The 19,535-nt window shown below is 31.4% G+C and overlaps 1 protein-coding gene and 1 long non-coding RNA gene across 31 annotated transcripts in view; one reads left to right on the forward strand and one right to left on the reverse strand.

The window, feature by feature from the left end:
* The window catches only part of shot (dystonin-like protein short stop), a 187,497-nt gene extending 174,000 nt beyond the window's left edge, over positions 1-13,497 (forward strand). For 20 of the 30 annotated variants that reach the window (XM_074132580.1, XM_074132602.1, XM_074132570.1 and 17 more), the window contains 8 exons: positions 2,317-2,447; positions 5,318-5,426; positions 5,844-5,945; positions 8,084-8,219; positions 9,485-9,547; positions 10,248-10,307; positions 12,279-12,302; positions 13,178-13,497. In XM_074132580.1, the coding sequence (XP_073988681.1) occupies positions 2,317-2,447; positions 5,318-5,426; positions 5,844-5,945; positions 8,084-8,219; positions 9,485-9,547; positions 10,248-10,307; positions 12,279-12,302; positions 13,178-13,238 (686 nt within the window). In that variant the 3' untranslated portion in view covers positions 13,239-13,497. Of the gene's footprint in view, positions 1-1,394; positions 1,544-2,316; positions 2,448-5,317; positions 5,427-5,843; positions 5,946-8,083; positions 8,222-8,510; positions 8,550-9,484; positions 9,548-10,247; positions 10,308-12,278; positions 12,303-13,177 lie in introns of those variants that run through there. The other 10 variants (XM_074132582.1, XM_074132590.1, XM_074132589.1 and 7 more) reach the window with 8 other exon arrangements.
* Positions 13,055-17,531, reverse strand: LOC141456519 (uncharacterized). The gene is made up of 2 exons (XR_012459816.1): positions 17,338-17,531; positions 13,055-13,234 (listed from the first exon to the last, which is right to left on the reverse strand). It is a non-coding gene; the product is annotated as an uncharacterized lncRNA (long non-coding RNA).
* Between the last annotated feature and the right edge of the window lie 2,004 nt (positions 17,532-19,535).

The following is a 19,535-nucleotide window of genomic DNA, read 5'->3' on the forward strand; positions in this document are numbered from 1 at the left end:
TAATTTTTAGTTTTATTTTTTCATTTGATTATCACGCGAGCTTGTCTGTTTGAGTTTTGTACTTTTGTTTTAGTGTGGCGCTTCTCTTTTTTTAATATTTTAAGTTTTTTTCTTGAGTTTCTTTTTTCCTTTTTCATTTCATGCTGCCCTTGATTTTTCACATTTATTTGCTGGGAAAAGATTTTTTTTTTTTTTGCATCTATGTGTGTGGTAGTTTGCTTTTGGTTTTTTTATAATCTCTATTTTATTATTTTCCTAAAAAGGGGTTTTGGGAAAATTATGAAGTTTTCTTTGGTTATTCACTACTTTGCTGTTTGGAAACCTGATAAGAGTGGCCATAATGAAAACAAATATGATTCTAAGGTTTGTAAAGCATGTTTTTTATTTTTCTTTTTCAATGATTTGAAGACATTATTTGTGTACATTGTTAAGAGTAGATTTTTTTTTTGTGGTTCTGGGTAATCTTGTGGTCTGTATGTTGTGAGTGTAATTATGTGTTTACATGACTATGAGTGCGTTTGCATAAGAGTAGGGATAATATATTTCCACTACCTGATGAAGCTCCTCCAGTCCATTGCCGTAAAAGAAACCTTACCTTATTTTTTTTTGTAAAGTAATTGCTCACTGAGTAGGTTTCAAAAAAACAAAAAAAAAAATGCTTTTGTCATTTGTAACTGTGTAATCAGAGATAGATACAGCCAAAGATACTAATTATGTTACTTCAAACATTTGGTGATATATACGAGATTTCAAATAAAACTAATAGATGAAAATCCGTGGCCGATCATAAATAAAGGAAACAAACTGCTATGATAGCAACAATATCCCTTAAGTATTCTGTGGCAGAATGATGTTATTTGAAATTTGTGTTGCGCAAGGTTAGTCATGCTTTTTTGTACTAGGCTACCAACAGGGGTAGGGGACAAATAACCTAATCTCTACAAGGATTGCCATCTAGATTCCGTGTATATCTCGAAAGAAGGACAACTTGTATTTTATGTTTTATGAGTCTTGTAATTTGTAATTTTGAGAATTCTACTAACATCTTCATTTGGGCCCTATTGATAGCATCCAACTTTACTTAGCATATTGTGTAATATGATCTCTTCTCTTTATATTCAGAAAACAAAATTTGGACGTCAGGATTAGAAAAATAATATTAGTCTTCATAAAAATGAAAGAGGAACTTAGAAGCTCCAGAAAACAACAAGCGCATTTCACTTTTATTTTATTATTACACCGCAAAGTAGAAGTTTTTTTTTGGAAAAAATATTAACATTTATTGGCACATAATATAAAAAAAAAAATTATAAAAACCAAACCATTCACAATTTGTGTTCTCTATGTGTGCGTGCGTGTGTGTGTTTTGCACAAACACCACAATATATTTACAGCCAAAGGTCGTACAAACATTGAGCTAAGGGAACAGTTCATTTTGGCTGATGGTGTGTCACAGTCTATGTCACCATTTAAACCAAAACCAGCAGCCGATCGTAAAGCGTCCATCTCACCGCTCAGTGGTTCTACAGGACCGATAACTAAGGTAACAATACTAAGTTTTAATTTGTTAATTTCTTTTTACACCAGCATGAAATTTGTTTTTAAAAGCACTCAGCACTGCAAATTTCGTTTAAATTGTTTTCAGTTTACTTCTTTTTTGGCGTCAGTGGTTTGTGTTGTTTTGCTTTTTTGTTAAAAAATAGAAACAGGTGCTATTCAACTTTTGTAGAAGGTTGAAGTGATTGTTATTGTGTTACAATTCAGCAATAATCGAAAAAAAAAATTGCAGTAATTTATAAAAATCAAATATCGGCATAATATTGGATTCCAACAACGTTCAATATCAGCAAAAAGTAGTTGCTCTCTTGATCCAATCGGCAAGTTGATTCGGGATACATTTTATTTTTTGTCAAAATTCTGCAAAATACACAGTAACCTTCACAATAGAACTTTTTCAAAATCTTCCAGTATAGGCACGCCTGTTACTAAGTATTTAGTTGCAACTCTCGCTCTGGGTAAGTTTTGGGTTTCACCGCCAAAAAATATTTGCATGCCACCCATGTTGTGCTGGTATGTGTGTCGTGTGTGTAAATAGAAATATATGTTCTGTTCATATTTTTCCGTTCTAGACTGACTGATTGACTGACATTTTTTTTTTCTCTCTTTCTAAATTGATTACGTATTAGTAAAGAACATCTTTATGTATTTACAAATTTCCAAACAAAGTTTAATAAAAGAATTGGCAAAAAAAAAATTTGTTCGTGTTTTTGTTTTTGTATTTTTTACTCTACTACTACTTCTACCTGTACCATGAAGCCGGAGAATTACTGAGCGAACTGATGCCAATATTTGAGAGTTTACGTGAAAGAGAGCGAGAAGCTCAACGATCATTCCCGATCACGCTGGCGCAGAGGATACACAGTTCCTCGACGCCGCACACATGTCAGGTAAGTATCGGTCAACAAACTGACTTCCACCATTTAAAGTTCCTTTTTTTAATTTTATCCATTTATAGTTTAAAAAACAAAAATTTGGATTATGTGGACTGAATTTATATTATAAAGATGGGGGTCGTTATTGAAACAAATGATTAGACGGGAAAACATTTTAGGTTTGTTCCAATTTAAACTGGTTTGTAATTGTTCTGCAACATTGACAAAATAAATTGAAGAAGACTCTTAGAGATTTATTTTTAAATGACATACAATCTGATCCGTGTAACATGATTTATGTTAAAAGTAGCGCAGGAAAAAATAAGAAAAACTAGACAGCAAAATAATGACAAATATATTTATATATTAATATAATTAATATATTAAAAATAGAGTGGAGATCTCCAAAGATCAGTTGTTATATTAACCAGAATTTTTGAAGTTATTATTAATAATTTTAAGAAACTAATTTGTATCAGATTTTACACACAAATATGTTGTATTAATTTGTTTTTTCGTGAAATAATTTCTACTCTCAAACCTTATTCAATCAGTTGAATATGATTAAGAATTGTCCATTAAAGTAATCGCCCTTCGTTTTCATTTAACATCCATTTACCTAATTAAATGTCGCGGACTGAAAATGGGCCCTTATATTTAACAATTACCATTTTACCATTACATAAAAAGTAGCTGCTCGCTGGACCTAACTGGAGATATTTCACTGTTATTCCGAATTTTTAATCACTTCACAAAACCTGACTCAGAATAATTTACTATTAAATGTTCCAGAGGTGTCTGTCTGGCTAGTTAGTTGTGATCGATCTACAGAGGTTAAAACTTAAGTTTTTCAACAAATAGTTTAATGAAGTTTTGTTAGGGGTTTCCAGTAATTGTCCTAAACATAGTTCCATCAATATTTTATGCGAAGTAGCATTTTACGAAAAAAAGTACTCTCAACCCTCGTTATGACAATTGCATTCACTGTAATATTTAATAAATTTATGTTCGAATGTATTCCAAATTATTTGTTTTCATCGGTCAATTTATAATTCGTTTTCTTAGTTTATATACCTTTACGCTCAGGGAGGCGAAAATATTTGGCTCGGGCAAAAGGGGTTGCCCAAGTGGGATACAAGACGACATAACTTCCTTTACATTTGTTTATTTTAACTTTAGATTTTTGTTTCTTTTTACTCATGACTTCAATCGAGTCAGAGAAGGTGAGAAATTGATTTGTGGTTTAGTGTGTATAATTCTCTTGGTGGAATTAAACGAAAAAGGTGTTGCCAATATCATAAGGTTGGTGTTTACCTGCCCTAATTTAGTGACATTAATTTTTTTCTTTGAATACATTTTTAAATGACAAATTTATAGTGAATATGGGGCAATTTTGTTGTTTTGAACTTTGTTTTCTTGGGAGAAAAGGACTTGAAACCTCATCTTCATATTTCTTCATGTATTTTAAAGACGCTTATCTTATTTCTTGCATCAAAGCATCAATGGTACAGCTGGTGGATTCCAATGCATTGAATTTTAAATCCAATACCATCCGATACCTTTCCCAATCCATTTTACTAAGATTCCAATCTTCTATCTTTGGTTGCCTAAAGCGAACACCAGAGATTGCCTACCGCCTATTCAATGACTTCACCGAAATTCCCTAGTGATCCGAACCCATTAGCTCTTGTATTACTTCCTAACTGAGCTCAGACAACAGAACTGGAGATCATAAAGTTATGTCTACAGTCTGAGCTCGAGCTCCCAGTTGGTGTATCATAGTGGGTGACCTATCGTTTAGTGTACACAGGTTATACGAATCTATTAACTCTGCTAATTAAAATAACTAAGGAAACATGAAAAACGAAAAAAGTATTAAATTACAGCTTAAATTACTTTACAAAATACAACCCAACCCAAATCCCTATATAACGAGCCACAAAATTTCGATGAAACAGTAAGGCATAATTTATCTTGTTAAAAGAAACGGCTGCACATAATGTTTCATACACGAAACACGAAAATACACGAAAAAATTAATGGGGTATCATAAAGTGGAAGTCAAAATAACTTAACTGAACAGACAAAAAAATAAAATAAAATATAGTATGCATATAAAAGACCTCAATAAGGTATTTACATTAAATATTGTGTAACTATAATAACTTTATATCCTTGGCACAATACCAAAAAAAAAGACAATAACTAGCGGCTTATCCTCTTTGAAAGTAAGTGGACAGACTTCACATCGTTTAGAGAAGAGATAGAAACAGTAAAAAGAATGAAAGAATGTAACGTCCATAATAGGAAGGAGTAGAGTATTCCAGTCAACCCTCTAATATGATACCGCCTGTGCACTAATTTAATTTTGAAAAAAAAAAAATAAGAACGAAAGAAATGTGTTGGACACAACAAACATTCCCAAATATGAAATCATACAAATTAAATTGCAATCAAGAAGGCAAAGGGGCAACCAGCTGCCATTGTTCTCACTTGATTGTAGCACAACGTGACCCTTCTAAAGGATTCTAGACCTACCACTTTCGCCCCTTATTTTATCATAACTACAGTGAGTGCACTAGAAAAATATTAGTTTTAGGATCTAAACGAAACAAATTAAAGTTCAAAACATTTAAAAAAAAAGAAAAATAAAAGAGAATAAAGAATGAAATTAAGCTGCAAACGAGTTTTCCAAAGTGGATTGTTTTACAAAACTGGGTTTTCTTTTTCTAGATTTAACGATTCATCTCATCAGTCATCCTCTGTATTATTACAGAGTATCCGAATTACAGTGCTTTTATTTAATCTTTAATTTAAAAAATGGTCATTATTTAAAATAATAAGACACCATAATGATCGGTAATTATTTAACATCTTCTTTACAGATCAGGGAGAAATCTGCAAGAAGCGTTCCCATGGGTGGTGACAGCAGAGGTAGCGATACTCCAGATTACCTCACACCAAGGAAAAGTTCCAGATCTGCTCTGACACCTGGTACCTATTCATTTTGTTTGCTTATTACTAGTATATCTCAAAAATGCATTAATTTGATATTCAACTTGATAATATTATTACGTGCCAATCTATTATTATTTAATAGATCTATGGCCGCTGTCTATTATTTATGGGTAGCTGGATACTTTCTCTCCACCTGCTCTTCCCGCACCAGTTCATCATATTTACCTCCTATTTACTCATTGCATATATTTATACAGATAGTAAATTACTAAATAAATAATAACCTGAAGTAACATCGATCACCATGGTAACATTGATTAACAAACCAACACTATAAAAAAAAGTATTTTTAAAAGTGATCACATTTCGCCCTCATAACCACAGAATAAAGACTGATTTTTTGTAAAATAAAATAAAAAATTAGAAAAAAATAATTATTTGCCTAATTTTCAGGTGGTAGTCTGCCAGGTAGTAGAACTAATTCAAGACCGGCGTCCAGACAGGGTAGTAAACCACCGTCCAGGCATGGTTCGTCTCTATCTTTAGCCAGTTCTGGTAAGTTTTTTTTTTTGTTAGTAAAATTAGAAAATGAATTAAATTACCCAATTGACCACTACAGCACGAAATTGTGAAATCAGTAGGTATGATTTCCTAAAAAACACTGAGCACTAAAGCAGTGGTTCTTAACCTTTTCATAGACGCGGAACACAATTATATGTATATATTTTTCTTGCGGAACACTAACATTAAATAATTTGAAATTCGGTATTTAGCAAGAACTTAAAATTAAATTCAAATTTAAAAAAAAGGAACAATTTTTTGTTTTCTTATCTTTCCTAAGTTTCTAAATTTCAATACATTTAAAATTGAAATTTCGCGGAACACCGGTTAAGAACCACTGCTTTATATCTTATACATTTATAGATCTACGCACAAAATAACTATAGTTTATAATTGAGAAAAACAAAGTGTATAAGAGAACAAAATTTCATACGAATACGTGGTTCACAGTGGGAGATATAGAACGGCCATAATTTTACAGAATTTCATGACCCAATAAATTTTCAACCCTTTATATCTTCTACATTTATAGATCTGTGCACAAAATAACTATAGTTTATAATTGAGAAAAACAAAGTGTATAAGAGAACAAAATTTCATACGAATACGTGGTTCACAGTGGGAGATATAGAACGGCCATAATTTTACAGAATTTCATGACCCAAAAAATTTTCAACCCTTTATATCAGTGGTTCTTAACCTTTTCATAGACGCGGAACACAATTATATGTATATATTTTTCTCGCGGAACACTTACATTAAATAATCTGAAATTCGGTATTTAGTAAGAACTTAAAATTAAATTCAAATTAAAAAAAAAGGAACAATTTTTTGTTTTCGTATCTTTCCAAAGTTTCTTAATTTCAGTACATTTATAATTGAAATTTCGCGGAACACTTGGACCATATTCGCGGAACACCGGTTAAGAACCACTGCCCTAAAGAAAGGTAACTGGTGGATACTTAGATTACTTTGTAATATATAATCCTTCATACATTATCACTCAAGGTAATAACCAGATTTAATAGTTCATGGTCTACAACTTTATATTTGTTAAGGATTTATTTGAACAACCAAAGAATTGCTCAAAATATTATCTTCTGTCTCTCCTGCTCCAACCTCTATTAATGATGTTCGTTATCCTATAAGGCGAAGTGCCATTTCTTCAGGGATCAATATAAATTTATATTGATGTTCTAAAAATAACAACCACAGAAATAAAAAGGTCTTGTTGCTGTGAAGATAGATACTAACATTGATAGACAGGAAAGCGCCCTTATCGTCAATTTCCGACGGTCGTGCCATTAGCCTGAGATGCATGAGTGGGTTCTCAGGCTGTTTCAAGGATCCCACCTTGGTTAACAAATGACATTGACTAACATTCACCCAGCAGATATAATTAAATTGAGACACCTTTAACTCAGTACTGCTCTCTGTGGAAAGTGGGTGAAGATGTGCGTATTCGTCCTAAGCGCCACCATATAGAACTAGCGATTCTTAAATTTGATTAACCAAGCCCGGTCCAATAGTACCGTCCCGGTTTTAACTGTACCACTAGAGATGTGCGTCAAGTCCAACAAAGGCTATGAGCTACTAACCTTTATGTAATTCACCTCAAAGGTGAGTTCTCTAGAAAAATTCTGTTTTTTTTTTTAATGTATCCCCATCTGAATTTCAAAGTTCAATTTAATTGTTGCCAATTCCAAATACATACATTCAGTGATCTTTTTCAAGGGGTCGGTCGTTATACCTTCAAAGAATTCCAATCGTTAAGTGAAATCCAGAAAGCAGATCACTAAGTGCAATGGACGAACTCTTCTTCCAGCAGAGCTTGAGAACTGCATTGCACCCATTCCTGATTACATCAGAAATTGCAGTAAAAATTCCTTCAGACATTGCAAGAAAGAAGACCATTGACGTATGTTAATTGTCCACACGATCCCCATTTTGCTTAGTTATTATTAGTCCGAAGTTTTTGTAACTAATTTGCGACCATTAAAGTACGTTCATCAAGGGGTCACTTCCGCCTGCCGAACTAGGGCTCCATCCCTCAAGAAAAACGTCATTTCCTAGCTAATTAGTAGGCTAAAGGTGAAAACACTCCCAGTTATTTGCATAATATATGTTTACAGAGGAAGGAACGCCAAGTAGGATTCCACGAAGATCTGTGCCATCGAGAACAAACTCGACTGCATCGTCCGCCCAACGAAAGTTGACAGCACCTTCAACTTTAAACGGGACCAAGTCCCCTACTACGCCTACTTCTAGGTAAGTTCGCCAATACGTTTTTTTTTTTTCGTTTTTACGAAATTGATTCATGAAAATGGTTTTTGTTTTACATAAAGTTCGAGTTTAGATCGTCTCGATGTAGTCACTTTAGCTTTAAGTTGTGTAATACAACAGAAATTTGGTCTTGATGGGCTCAGTTTTATATAATATAATGTTTATAATCTCTAATCTTTTTATGATTTTATGTTTTTTGATCTTATTTCTCTCTTGCCATCTATGGTATTGATTCAAATACAAAATTACAAATAAAAATAAATAAATTTTTTATAGGTTATCCCGAGCGTCAAGCATACCTACATTAGTAAATAGGTAATCATAAAAATCAATTTATCCAAAACACTGAATTTCATATATTATGGCTCTGTTATTGAATTAGAGAGGGCTGTTTTGAAAGGAGTGGTTATTTCTGACTCTACCACTATTTCTATCTTTTGGATGGTGACAGGTTTCTTTTTTTCATTCTATTTTAAACTTTAGAATCTTTTATTTTCGAAACAACTTACATCCAGAAAAACAGATCTGGTTCTAAGGCTAGACTAGTTATTCCTGTACGCTGATTTTATCCTTTTTGCACTATTTATAACAACTTTTTTTTGCACCTTTCATGGTACACGATTTCTATTATTTTGAAACAAATATTTTATTATTTCAATTTCAAATAGATGCATTATAGTACTTATGTTGTTTTCTATGAGAAAGAGATGTTTGGTTCATCTTTCTTGATCATGTATGGTGTATTGCGCTTTAAGGTGATAGTATACTGTCTAATTTTGCATCTATGGCTTTACTATATAAAAGCCATATTTTCAAGTAATTTTAGCAACTTTACTTTATCGAAAGCGATGTTACTAGCTAACCAAGAGGATTCATGTAATTGGGGTATAACCTACATGGTTCTTTTCTTTATTGCTGGCATCAGTTTACTAGTTGACAGTAGAAGTCGAGCTTGTCTAAGAGTCACTTCAATGATCATACTCTCGGAAAAAAGTCCGAAGAAGGTCAACATTGCAAATAGTTCTGATAATCCAAAAACTACGATATCTCCGCCATTTCAGTATAGTCTTGCAGTTGCTTGGAACTTACTCATAATTGAAGAATTGAAGAAAATGCTATAATTGTTATAAGCCCTCTACGATCCATCATAGCTTATAAATGCAATTCTTAAATAATTTAAATTCTGTAAAAACAAAATCATTAATCATTTATATTTTTTTGTTTTTCTTTTGTTCTGTTTTCAAAAACAGGTCAAAAATTCCCATATACACAGGAGCGAACACAAATTCAATACATTCCACATCCAGTTTTGGGTAAAGATAATAAATATTTTTTGAATAAGTTTCTGGTGTTTTCAGCCTGATTTTTGTTTTGTTTTTATGTTTTTGGATTGTTATTGTGTCAAATGTCAGTAATAGGGTTTTATATTTTGCGTGTTTTGTTTTATTTTGCTTCTCGCTGGGTCCTTTTACTTTTTTTTTTGCTTTGTTTTTATGTTCTTTTGGTATATTTCTTTTTATAACTTACAGAAATAATAAGTTATCACTTTATTTTGTACCATTTAAATGAAAAAGAAAAAGAAACACATTATTTACTACTATGCAGAATAATGTGTTACTGCTTCAGGAGCATCCGATTCTCCGTTTGAATACCACAAATATATACTTTGACCAATTTCAATAATCAAGTGATAACTTTTAAGAATTGTTTCATTACTTTGCTTATTTTCTGCACAATGAAAGGTGGAATAAACCAGAATTGCTTCCCGTTATTTTTATTTATTATTGCTTTTTACAGTTTGCCCAACTTTTATTTTTCGTTAATTTTTTGAAAATTGTAATTGTGTTGTTAATAGAATCTTCCAAATTTGTTGTTAGTTGCATATATCTTATTTTCGTTGACCAGTGATGTATTTTACATTTACTTAAATCTTTTTTCCCTCACTAACAATTTTTTGTTTGTTTCCTTTTTTAAAAAATTAAAAATTAATTAAAATCATTACTATAATAAAAGCAAATCCAGGATTCCTGTGGCTGTTGGCAGACATTCTTCATGTTCTTCATCTTCTACTGGGTAATTAATGCTTTACTTGTTATTAGTGTTGGGTTAATAACCCAAAATTGAAAATAGTTAATGTTAATTTTCGAACATTAGTGTTTATGAGAAATAAACAATTCTGTGACGCTCACTAGACGAAAGCCGTGCAGTTGGTCAATTTAAAGAAGCGTTGCATATTCAGTTAACCGTGAATTATGAAGCAGAATTCTCTCTGAGGCCCGATAGTAAAAGTTGTTTTTGTAATTGTGATATTTGTTTTTAAATTTAATATGTTTTTCTGAAATATTATTCATTTAGTCTTAACTTTAAATTTATAATTAGTTGTTAGTAAAAATTGTTTAAATTGACCAAATTCCACGATTCTGTACAAAATAGTAGCTGTACAACGGTCAAATTAGAAAATTCAGGAATTTCATGATTTTTTTTTGGCAGTAATCTTCTAGAGTTTGTGAGTTTACTAATTATGGTTGGGTCTCCTGAATGTCGCGAAATATGATTTTTATCCCCTTCAACCTCAGGCTTTGTTTCCAGAAGAAAAAAACATAGGAAAACTGGCGGAATGAACTCCCCGTTTTCATAACCTCTTATCACAATTCTTGTATCTAGATCGATCACCCGTATAGCTTGGAATCGAAGACATCCAAGCTTTTTCAGTCAGCAAACATGTCAAAACTTCCAAATTGCATGCTAGTCAGAAAAAGAATAGCTTGGCTTTTTATTCCACCATTTTATCCTCTATTCCCTTAATCTTGGTCTCAAAATTGTTTCGTAACGGCTATCGCTGTTAACAATTAGTATGACTTTGCATATTTCTTGAACTGCTACTTTGTTTCTCAATTTTGTTTTTTATTTGAGTATTCGAATTACTGATCCGTTGTTCCAATTTATTATATTTGCGTTGATTTAGTACAAATACTTACTATCATAAAAACAAATGTAAAACAGTGCCTTCTTTCAACTTTAGAATTTCTGTAACAGTACATTAAGTGTTAAAACTTTAGACTATAACTGATTGCTTTCGTTATGAACCAATTAACTATAAGCAAAAATGTTTGAAAAGTGCTAGCAGTAAATTTAATGAAAAAGCCAAGCCTTCACTCTGTTTTCGACGTGTTACATACATATAAATTAATTGATCCTCTGGTTCTAAAACGTGAAAGGAATGGTTTTTAAGGTATTTAAAGCTCCAACTGTCAACTAAAGACAAAATTCATAGACTAAGAATTCAACTACTAGCTCATAGGCAACAGAAATTGATTGCGACAGTTATTACATTTTGCTTACAAATTTTGGGGTTAATTTATTAGACTTTCATTTAAAATATACATATATATAATGAAATTTCTATTCGCCAGGATATTTTATTGATTTCTTAGGTTTTCTATAACGTTTTAGTCTCTATTTTATTGTACAGCATGTGAAATGTTTCTTTTTTTTAATGTGTTGTGATAATAGTACTGAATTTATGAGAACAGATTGCAAACGCTCGATAAAATCGTTTAATTTTAGAATTCTTAAATTAAGAATTCAATTTAAAAATCGTTGGATCGTCTTTAATTCTTAATTGTTTCGACTCTCCCATTTTCGCCGCTGGTTGTTCGAAGTTTTGAAATTAAAACGAAGAAGACTTTTGAAAATTCCTATGAAGCAAACTTATAACAATGTGAATTTAAAAAAACAAAGCTCGCTGTTGCATATAAAATGAACAATTTTAAATAACTAGCTCCATTCATTAGACGCAATAAAATAAAAATCTATAAAACAGTTGATTAGTATTCGTTAGGTTTGTTGACTAATTGTGCAATATGGCATTACTGTTAATCTCCAGTAAATTATATTAGTGCAAGGTCACAATTAGATTATTTAAAAAAAAATTTTATCCGAGATTATAAGGGAGATGATCAATAATTGATAATAAAAGAAAATAATGACTGAACTTCTATTTGATATGCATATTACAATTTTAATTTGTTTTCACGCACACAGGACTAATTTGAGTCTAAATTTAAGGTAAATTATTATTATTAATTTGTGTAATTGATTTATTTTTATCGTGGAAAGTTGTTGAGAATGCTTGTATTTTAGTGTTTTCCGATTATTTTATTTTAGATCGCCCTCTTTAACTGCCCAAAACAACTTATTGTTAATGATTTTTTGATTTGTATATATTAAGTAATTTTAATGATATTCTAGACTTTTAATTTTTAAAGTAAAACTTCGCTAATAAAGCGAAGAACAGAAAGTATGAAAAAGTATATTTGAATTGAATCATTCACATAGATAGATGATCTCTGTTCAAATTTTCGCCGAAATCAACTAAAATTTGAAGAATCACTTTTGAAGAAAGTGAGAGCGATTAGGGAAGTAAGGCTCCTGTTTTAACTTCCTCCTCCCTAATGCACTCATATTTAGAAGAATTCTTTATATAAGAAATTTTTGACATCAGCCAACTCTACCAGTTTCCTAAATCAATCTATTTTGGAAGTGAAAACCTATTGATTCTCGGCGCACTTCTACCTTTCTATCTTAACATAGGCAAACCTCTTCCTCCAGAGATCCATCCATTCACACTTCTGTACCATAAGCACAAAAATCTAAAAATTGAGGGAAACAGATTTAGAGAGTTACAAATTAATTTGGTCCACGAATTAAATGAAGCAATATCGAAAATTTATTTATTCTGATAATGCAGTGATCAAAAATGTGGAAAAGGGCATGTTATTTTTGGCTAGCTTAGCATGGGAGATGCATATTCTTTCTTGTTTGTGCTGAATCCTTTTTACGTACATTCCTATGTTTGTGTTTTTTGTGGCAGAAGGGAAGAATGTGTATTTGCAGAATATATCGAAGACTGGCATTAATTTATAACATCGTTTCTGTTACAGAAGCTCAAGCACAAGTGTGTCTTCAAAAAGACGTCCATCCACGGACAAATCTGAAATCTAACGAAAATAAAATATAATAATAATTTAAATTAATTAAGTGATAACTTTTTAATTTATATTAATTTAAACTAACATTTTTATTAGTTTATAAATTAAATTAATAAATTCTTTTTCTTTTTTTTTTGTAAATAATACTTCGAATAAGAAATGGTCTATTGTAACATTTTGTTATAATAATATAAATATATAAATATATATATAAATAAATTATATATATAAACTTTTTGAATTAATAAAATAAATTGTTTAACAAAATTGTATTTAAGGCTAGAAGTTTTATTTCTTGACTTTAAGTGGTTCCCTTCAGCCATTGCGAGTAAATGCCTTCTTCCAAGTGACACGGTCCTCTGCCTGTTCCTCTGTCAGACCATATCCTGCCATCATCTCTTTCACCTGGTCCCTCCACCCACTTTTGGGTTCCTCTCTTTCTCCGGCTATCCACCTCGCTGTCCATCACCACCTTAGACAATCTCTCTGGACCCATCCTCCTTACATGTCCATACCACATGAGTGCCTTAGTCTCTCTAATCTCCAGGACGTTTCTCTCCACTCCCATCCTTTCCCTGATATCCACATTCCTCACTTTGTCCCGCCTCGAACATCCTACAGATCTCCTCCAAAAATCCATTTCTACTGCTAGGAGTCTCTCGCGCTGTCTTCACCCATGTTTCTGCGGCATACAATAGGATACTTTGGAGAATCGATGTAAAGATCAGCCTCTTGGTTCTGGGTAGCAAATTTCCGCTCCAGAGTACTGGGTTCAATGGTCCTATTACTTTTTCCCCTCCCTGATTCTCCTCTCTACTTCCTGCTGGGAGGATCCATCCTTTTCTACTGTTGACCCAAGGTATTTAAGATGATCCACTCTTTTAATGCTAATTCAATTTCTAAGGTACTTGCATTCGAAGTGGATAGGTGCTCCGTCTTATCAAAATTTATACCCAGTCCCCATTCAGCATAATGTAGATCTTTTTATTCACCGGAAAAGTAATACCTATAAAGTAGATAAACGAAGAGCACTTTCATGAAATCATACTGTAAACTATGAAATGATATGTACTCGAAAAGAAGATTTTATTCTGCGAGTATATATTCATCCATTACGTGCCTTGCTTACTTTAGTATCAGAGAAAGGTATAAAGACAGAATCTCTTTTAGTTTGCCTAACATTTTGTCAGTTTCCCTAGCTAATTTGGTTGTGACAATGTTCTTTTGGTCAGAAATCCAAAAATACTAATACTTAACGAAGCTATTAAATCAATTGTATTCAATTAGCGAGTCGATTGTACTAACAGCTTTAGACAGCTTTGTTTAACAGCTTAAAGCAGAATAATATCATTGTTGCACTCCGATTATCAACCATTAGAAATTATATCATCTTTGCTGTCCTGGTAAAATTTAATTTTTTTCTCTGTATTTCTTTTAATTTTTTTTTTCAATATTTCGGTACCGTTGGTCCTTTATTAAATAAAAATATCTACCAGAATTTTGAACTGATTAATTTGATTTTCACGAATATCCAGTAGACATAGTAACTTCATTCATCAGCTGATACTCGTCAGCTGACATAGCTGTTATAAACTGATGTAGGTTACTTAAGGTGACCAGCCCAATGGAGGTTGTAGGAGTAGTAGTAATAGTCTTTATTGAATATTAATACCTTGATAACATACTTATTCATCAACAATTATAAACAAGACAATGACCATGGTCATAGATCGTTGGTAGTAAGTTAAAGGAGTATTTGAACTCAATAGTGTAATATAACAGTATGTGCAGGCAGGGCAAGAAGTAGTTGCATTTAAATAAAAAAAGAAAGTCATCTAAAAGATAAGTATGTATATATATGTTTCATTTTTTATTACAAATACTAACTTAAGATCCATTGTAAGTAGCTAGTGTTTAATCTTATTTTCTGTCTGTATAAAAATAAAATATCGACAAACAACGCAATTAAAATACATAAGAACATTAAAATTAAAATTTTATATTCGCGTTTTATAGATTTTTGGAGTAAAATAGGTAATTTCACAAATATCTTTTCTTGTTTTTGTTGCAGGAAATCACAAATCTTGGATTTCTCAGTTTATTAAAGTTAATGTTGTTACTTCACTGGTAATTTTTGTCATTTTCGATATTAGATTGCTTAGCCATTATCATAAATGAGCCTTTATTTTAATCATTGTACGTCTATGCGTTCTATGTAAGTAAATTTATTTATTTTAGTGCTTATATTATATATTCTTAAAAAGTAAAACGAGTTCGTTCCATACGAAGCTATTCCTTTGTTAGTAAAGGTGTGTTCTGTTTTGAACCTCGTCTGGTTGTTAGCGGAAGGTCATTGCGAGTTAAGTGTTCATTTTTCGAGTCTTAGTTACCTAATGCCCATTTTAACATACAAATGTTAGGCTCCAGATTTCTTGTAAATAGTTAAATTCTAAGATGAATTTATATTAGCTTTTAGTGACCGTAAAAATATTATATTAGGATTCAAATTAGCGAGGAATCGGTGCAAATAAAAAACAAACAACTCGTCTTTTTGCCAACTTATCGACAAGTATATTGCCTTCTTCAGGGCCTGGATATTACAAATTAAACAATACAAACAATTTAGAGAATTGAAACGCAGTCCTATAAATATAACGACAACAAACAAATTTATAATTATTGAAACTTAGTGGCTAAGCGGGTTGGTTGAGTTAAAGAAAAACTAGTACAAATATAACGGGGCTTATAAGGAAATTTTGGCGAGTTTTGTTTTTTATTTGGATCGTTCCTCGCTAATTTGAATGCTTAATATAAATTCAAAGATTTTTATTTTTTTTTATCTACTGCATTGGATGAATGCCTAGGTGTATGGGCTTGTGATCGAAGTTTTGATCTGTTAAAGAAAACGTAGCATTTTATGTATACTGTGGTAAATTGTTCAGGCAGTGTTTATTTATATTATATAGTATATTCAACAAATCTCTCTTTGTTTCTTTTTTCTTCGAAAAAAGTTAAATTTTAATCAAGTAATCTACTCTTGTTTTTAAAGTACTCCCTTATATTTCTTGTATTCGGATTAGCATTGGAAGTGGTGGTTCAACGCGTAAATTCATCGAGGTGAATGGAAGTTTTGAATATGCATTATGTATTGAATGTTTCAATAATTTGCTCTAAGAAGATACAGTTACTAATGACTGAGATACTTTTAGAGTCCAGTTATACTACCCACAAATTGATGATTTATTGTTAAGCTCTTCTAGCAGTATTGTAGAATCTTCGCTTCGTTTTATGTAATGCGTATTATAAGTAAATTCTAAGACTTTTTTTCTTTATGACAAGAAATTTTGTGGCATAATTTTGAAGAGTATTAATAATTTCACCGTAAGTTACAGTAAAGTGTCTTCATAGCAGAAGTGGTTTTTATTTTTAGTTTCAATAGAAAATAATAATAGGATGGGGTATTTCTTAATGAATGTCAAAGTCTTCTCTCTACACGTAACTGTTAATCCCTGAAATGGATAAAAATCCGGAACTGGTCAGAACAAAAACATTAATCGTGCTGAAATGGATAAAGTCATGTACATTTCAGATAACTCAAAAGATATAATTTAAAGATACGATACAAGAAACTATTTTTGATGTAACTAGCGTAGCCAGCACTATCAAGCAAAACATGTGTGAACTTTACATAAGTTTGTAGTTTCTAATGTTACCGCTAGGTCGTGTGGGCATGTCAATTCTTGTTCTAATCTATACGACTTAAAAAGCTACTTCTCTGTAAAGTATACGACAAGCAGTATGCTACGATGGACTCGAATCAGTGATATATTTTACATTCAGGTAATTACAAATGTAAATGCTTAGTGATATTTCAAAATAAGCATGTTTTGAGAAAAGCATATTTAAAAAATAATACTTCCTTTTACTACAAACAAACTGGTTAAAAATGAAAGAGGGCTTTTAGTGCCGTTAACAGCTTACAGGTGATTTGGTTGATTATTATTGCTGGATGGATGTAATCCTTTTTTGTGGTTCCCATTTTTCTGGTCTAAAGATAACTTCGTTAATGCTATCAATAAAACGCATTATCTATTATAAGGAAATCTACTTACCACTCTGCTTGTGGGACTGTTTCTCAGGTAGTCTTTTCTATTATTTTATACGTTCTAAGTATTATAACATAAACTAAACCCGTGATTCTGATTAATAATATTTCCCTTTTAATCTGAATAATTTTTTTTTTTATTATTATTACATGTGATTAGTGAATGTATTCCAATTATAGTGTTTACTTTTTTTTCATCTACTTTTTACTTTTATTGGCTTTTTGTACTTATGCAAATCAGTCACTTATGTAAAATCTTGATAAAAGTTCATCGTCTTAAGCAAATACTAATGATTAACAATCTTAAACTAGGAGCTAATTAAATTATAATAATTAATGTAATATTCTTTTCCATTATCCAGTGCTTTCATGTATGGGCCTTTCTAACGCTATACCATCCTTGAGCACATAAGTAACTCTCATCTGTACTGATTTCCTCAATGGTTTCTTCACTAAACCTACAATGCGCTGGGAAGTACAAGTCCACTCTCATCCATTCTATTTCGGAGCATAAGAAAGTCAAGAAAATCTACCTATCACGGGACCTATATGGAACTGTTGTTCAGGTTGGTTTATATATTATTTCATATTGTTGCAGAAACCAAAACATTTTATATTTTTATTTTTCCCTCAGAAAATGGAAATGTTTTAATTTTTGTTGATAGTGGATTTTAATCTGATAGATAAATTCAACGTCAAATTGCATGTGAATTCTGAATATTTGTTCAATCAATTTGAACCGTTTTTAGTCGTACTAAACATTTTGTAATTCATTTCATGAAAAAAGGTAATAAATGTAAAGGATTTGACAATCAAATAATTCATAATCATAAATAATACATGTGTTTTTTTGAAATACAATATATATATATTTCATTTTCATTGAGTAACCATGTTTAGATTCTTTAATAAACAATTTTAATGTATAGATCAATGCTTCAGCTTAATTTTTATGAATAATACTTGACTGATAGCTATAGAGGTATAGATTTTATCATTAAAATTAAATAATTTTGAACAAAATTTAACTTTTATCGTAGGAATTAAATGAATAATAATTTATTACTAAAGTATAATTGCAACGTAGGAGCACAATTAAATTAAAATAATTTAATGTTTCACAACGCAAAGAATTCGTTCTAAAAGATTGATCCATTTAAAAGTTTTAAAATGTAATTTGTTTCTTTAATTCCTGAGAGATATAAATGTATCTCAAACTAATGGTTGCGTATTTATTTGTAGTGTCATTAAATAGAATGCTTTTTAATTCAATATTAACACTATGAACTGTTCATTTCATTGGATATAGTTTTCAGATTGAAATAGCCAATACTGTGAATACTATCTGCAAAACCATCCATCAAGTGAAGTGGAAATGAAAAAGACGTTGAGAAAACATCGATCAAATGAGTAAGTACAAACAACTTTTGTTATGAATCAATTACTAAAAAAATGTGTTATTTAATATGTAATTTGCATGTTTATGTCACTATCTTTTTTATTATATGATTTATTGACTTTTAAAAAAAAAGTATTATTTAGCAGGAGAACAAAGAAAAACGATTAGTTTTCTAAAAAAGATATTTATTGTTTTTTTTTTTTTACATAATCTTAATATTATTTTACATTCTATGATATGAAAAATTACATATATAAATCATTAAAAATACAAAAAAAAGTGCTAAAAAGCGTTTAAAAGTAACAGAGAAATTTAAAATAAAAAAGTAAGAAATTAGTTCCAAAAAAACCCGTCAGAGGGCGCCACATATCAGACAGGTGAGAGAATAGTTCCAGAAGTTGCCACCAGGTAGCAGTGCTGCAACCTTCCCTATATATACGGCAGCAGCACAAATTCTCGTCAGTACGACTTGAGTGATGCAGGGGGGTATATCGCTCGTCGCTCCAAAATATGTTATCTAGTCTAGTCTTCTAAACATCCATCCTCTCTCTCCCAAAGAATCATGATGGTGAGGTGAGGAGATGTTGTCGCTTCGACGGTTCTCCCCACCCTGCCCCGCCCTTTCAGCGAACTTAGTTATATAGCCTCCTAGAGCAAGATGGCGGCACTAAACTCACCTGATCCACTGCCCACTAGATAGCTCCAGCTGTCCTACTGCTCCAGCACACTCTCACGACCCTACCGGCCATTTTAACCTTCCCTCTTGGTTTTCTTTTTTACTTCTACCACTCTCTAGACTCTGTAAC

This window comes from Rhodnius prolixus, unplaced genomic scaffold (assembly GCF_049639745.1).
Source record: "Rhodnius prolixus isolate KJV_2025 unplaced genomic scaffold, Rpr scaffold_4, whole genome shotgun sequence".
Taxonomy (NCBI): domain Eukaryota; kingdom Metazoa; phylum Arthropoda; class Insecta; order Hemiptera; family Reduviidae; genus Rhodnius; species Rhodnius prolixus.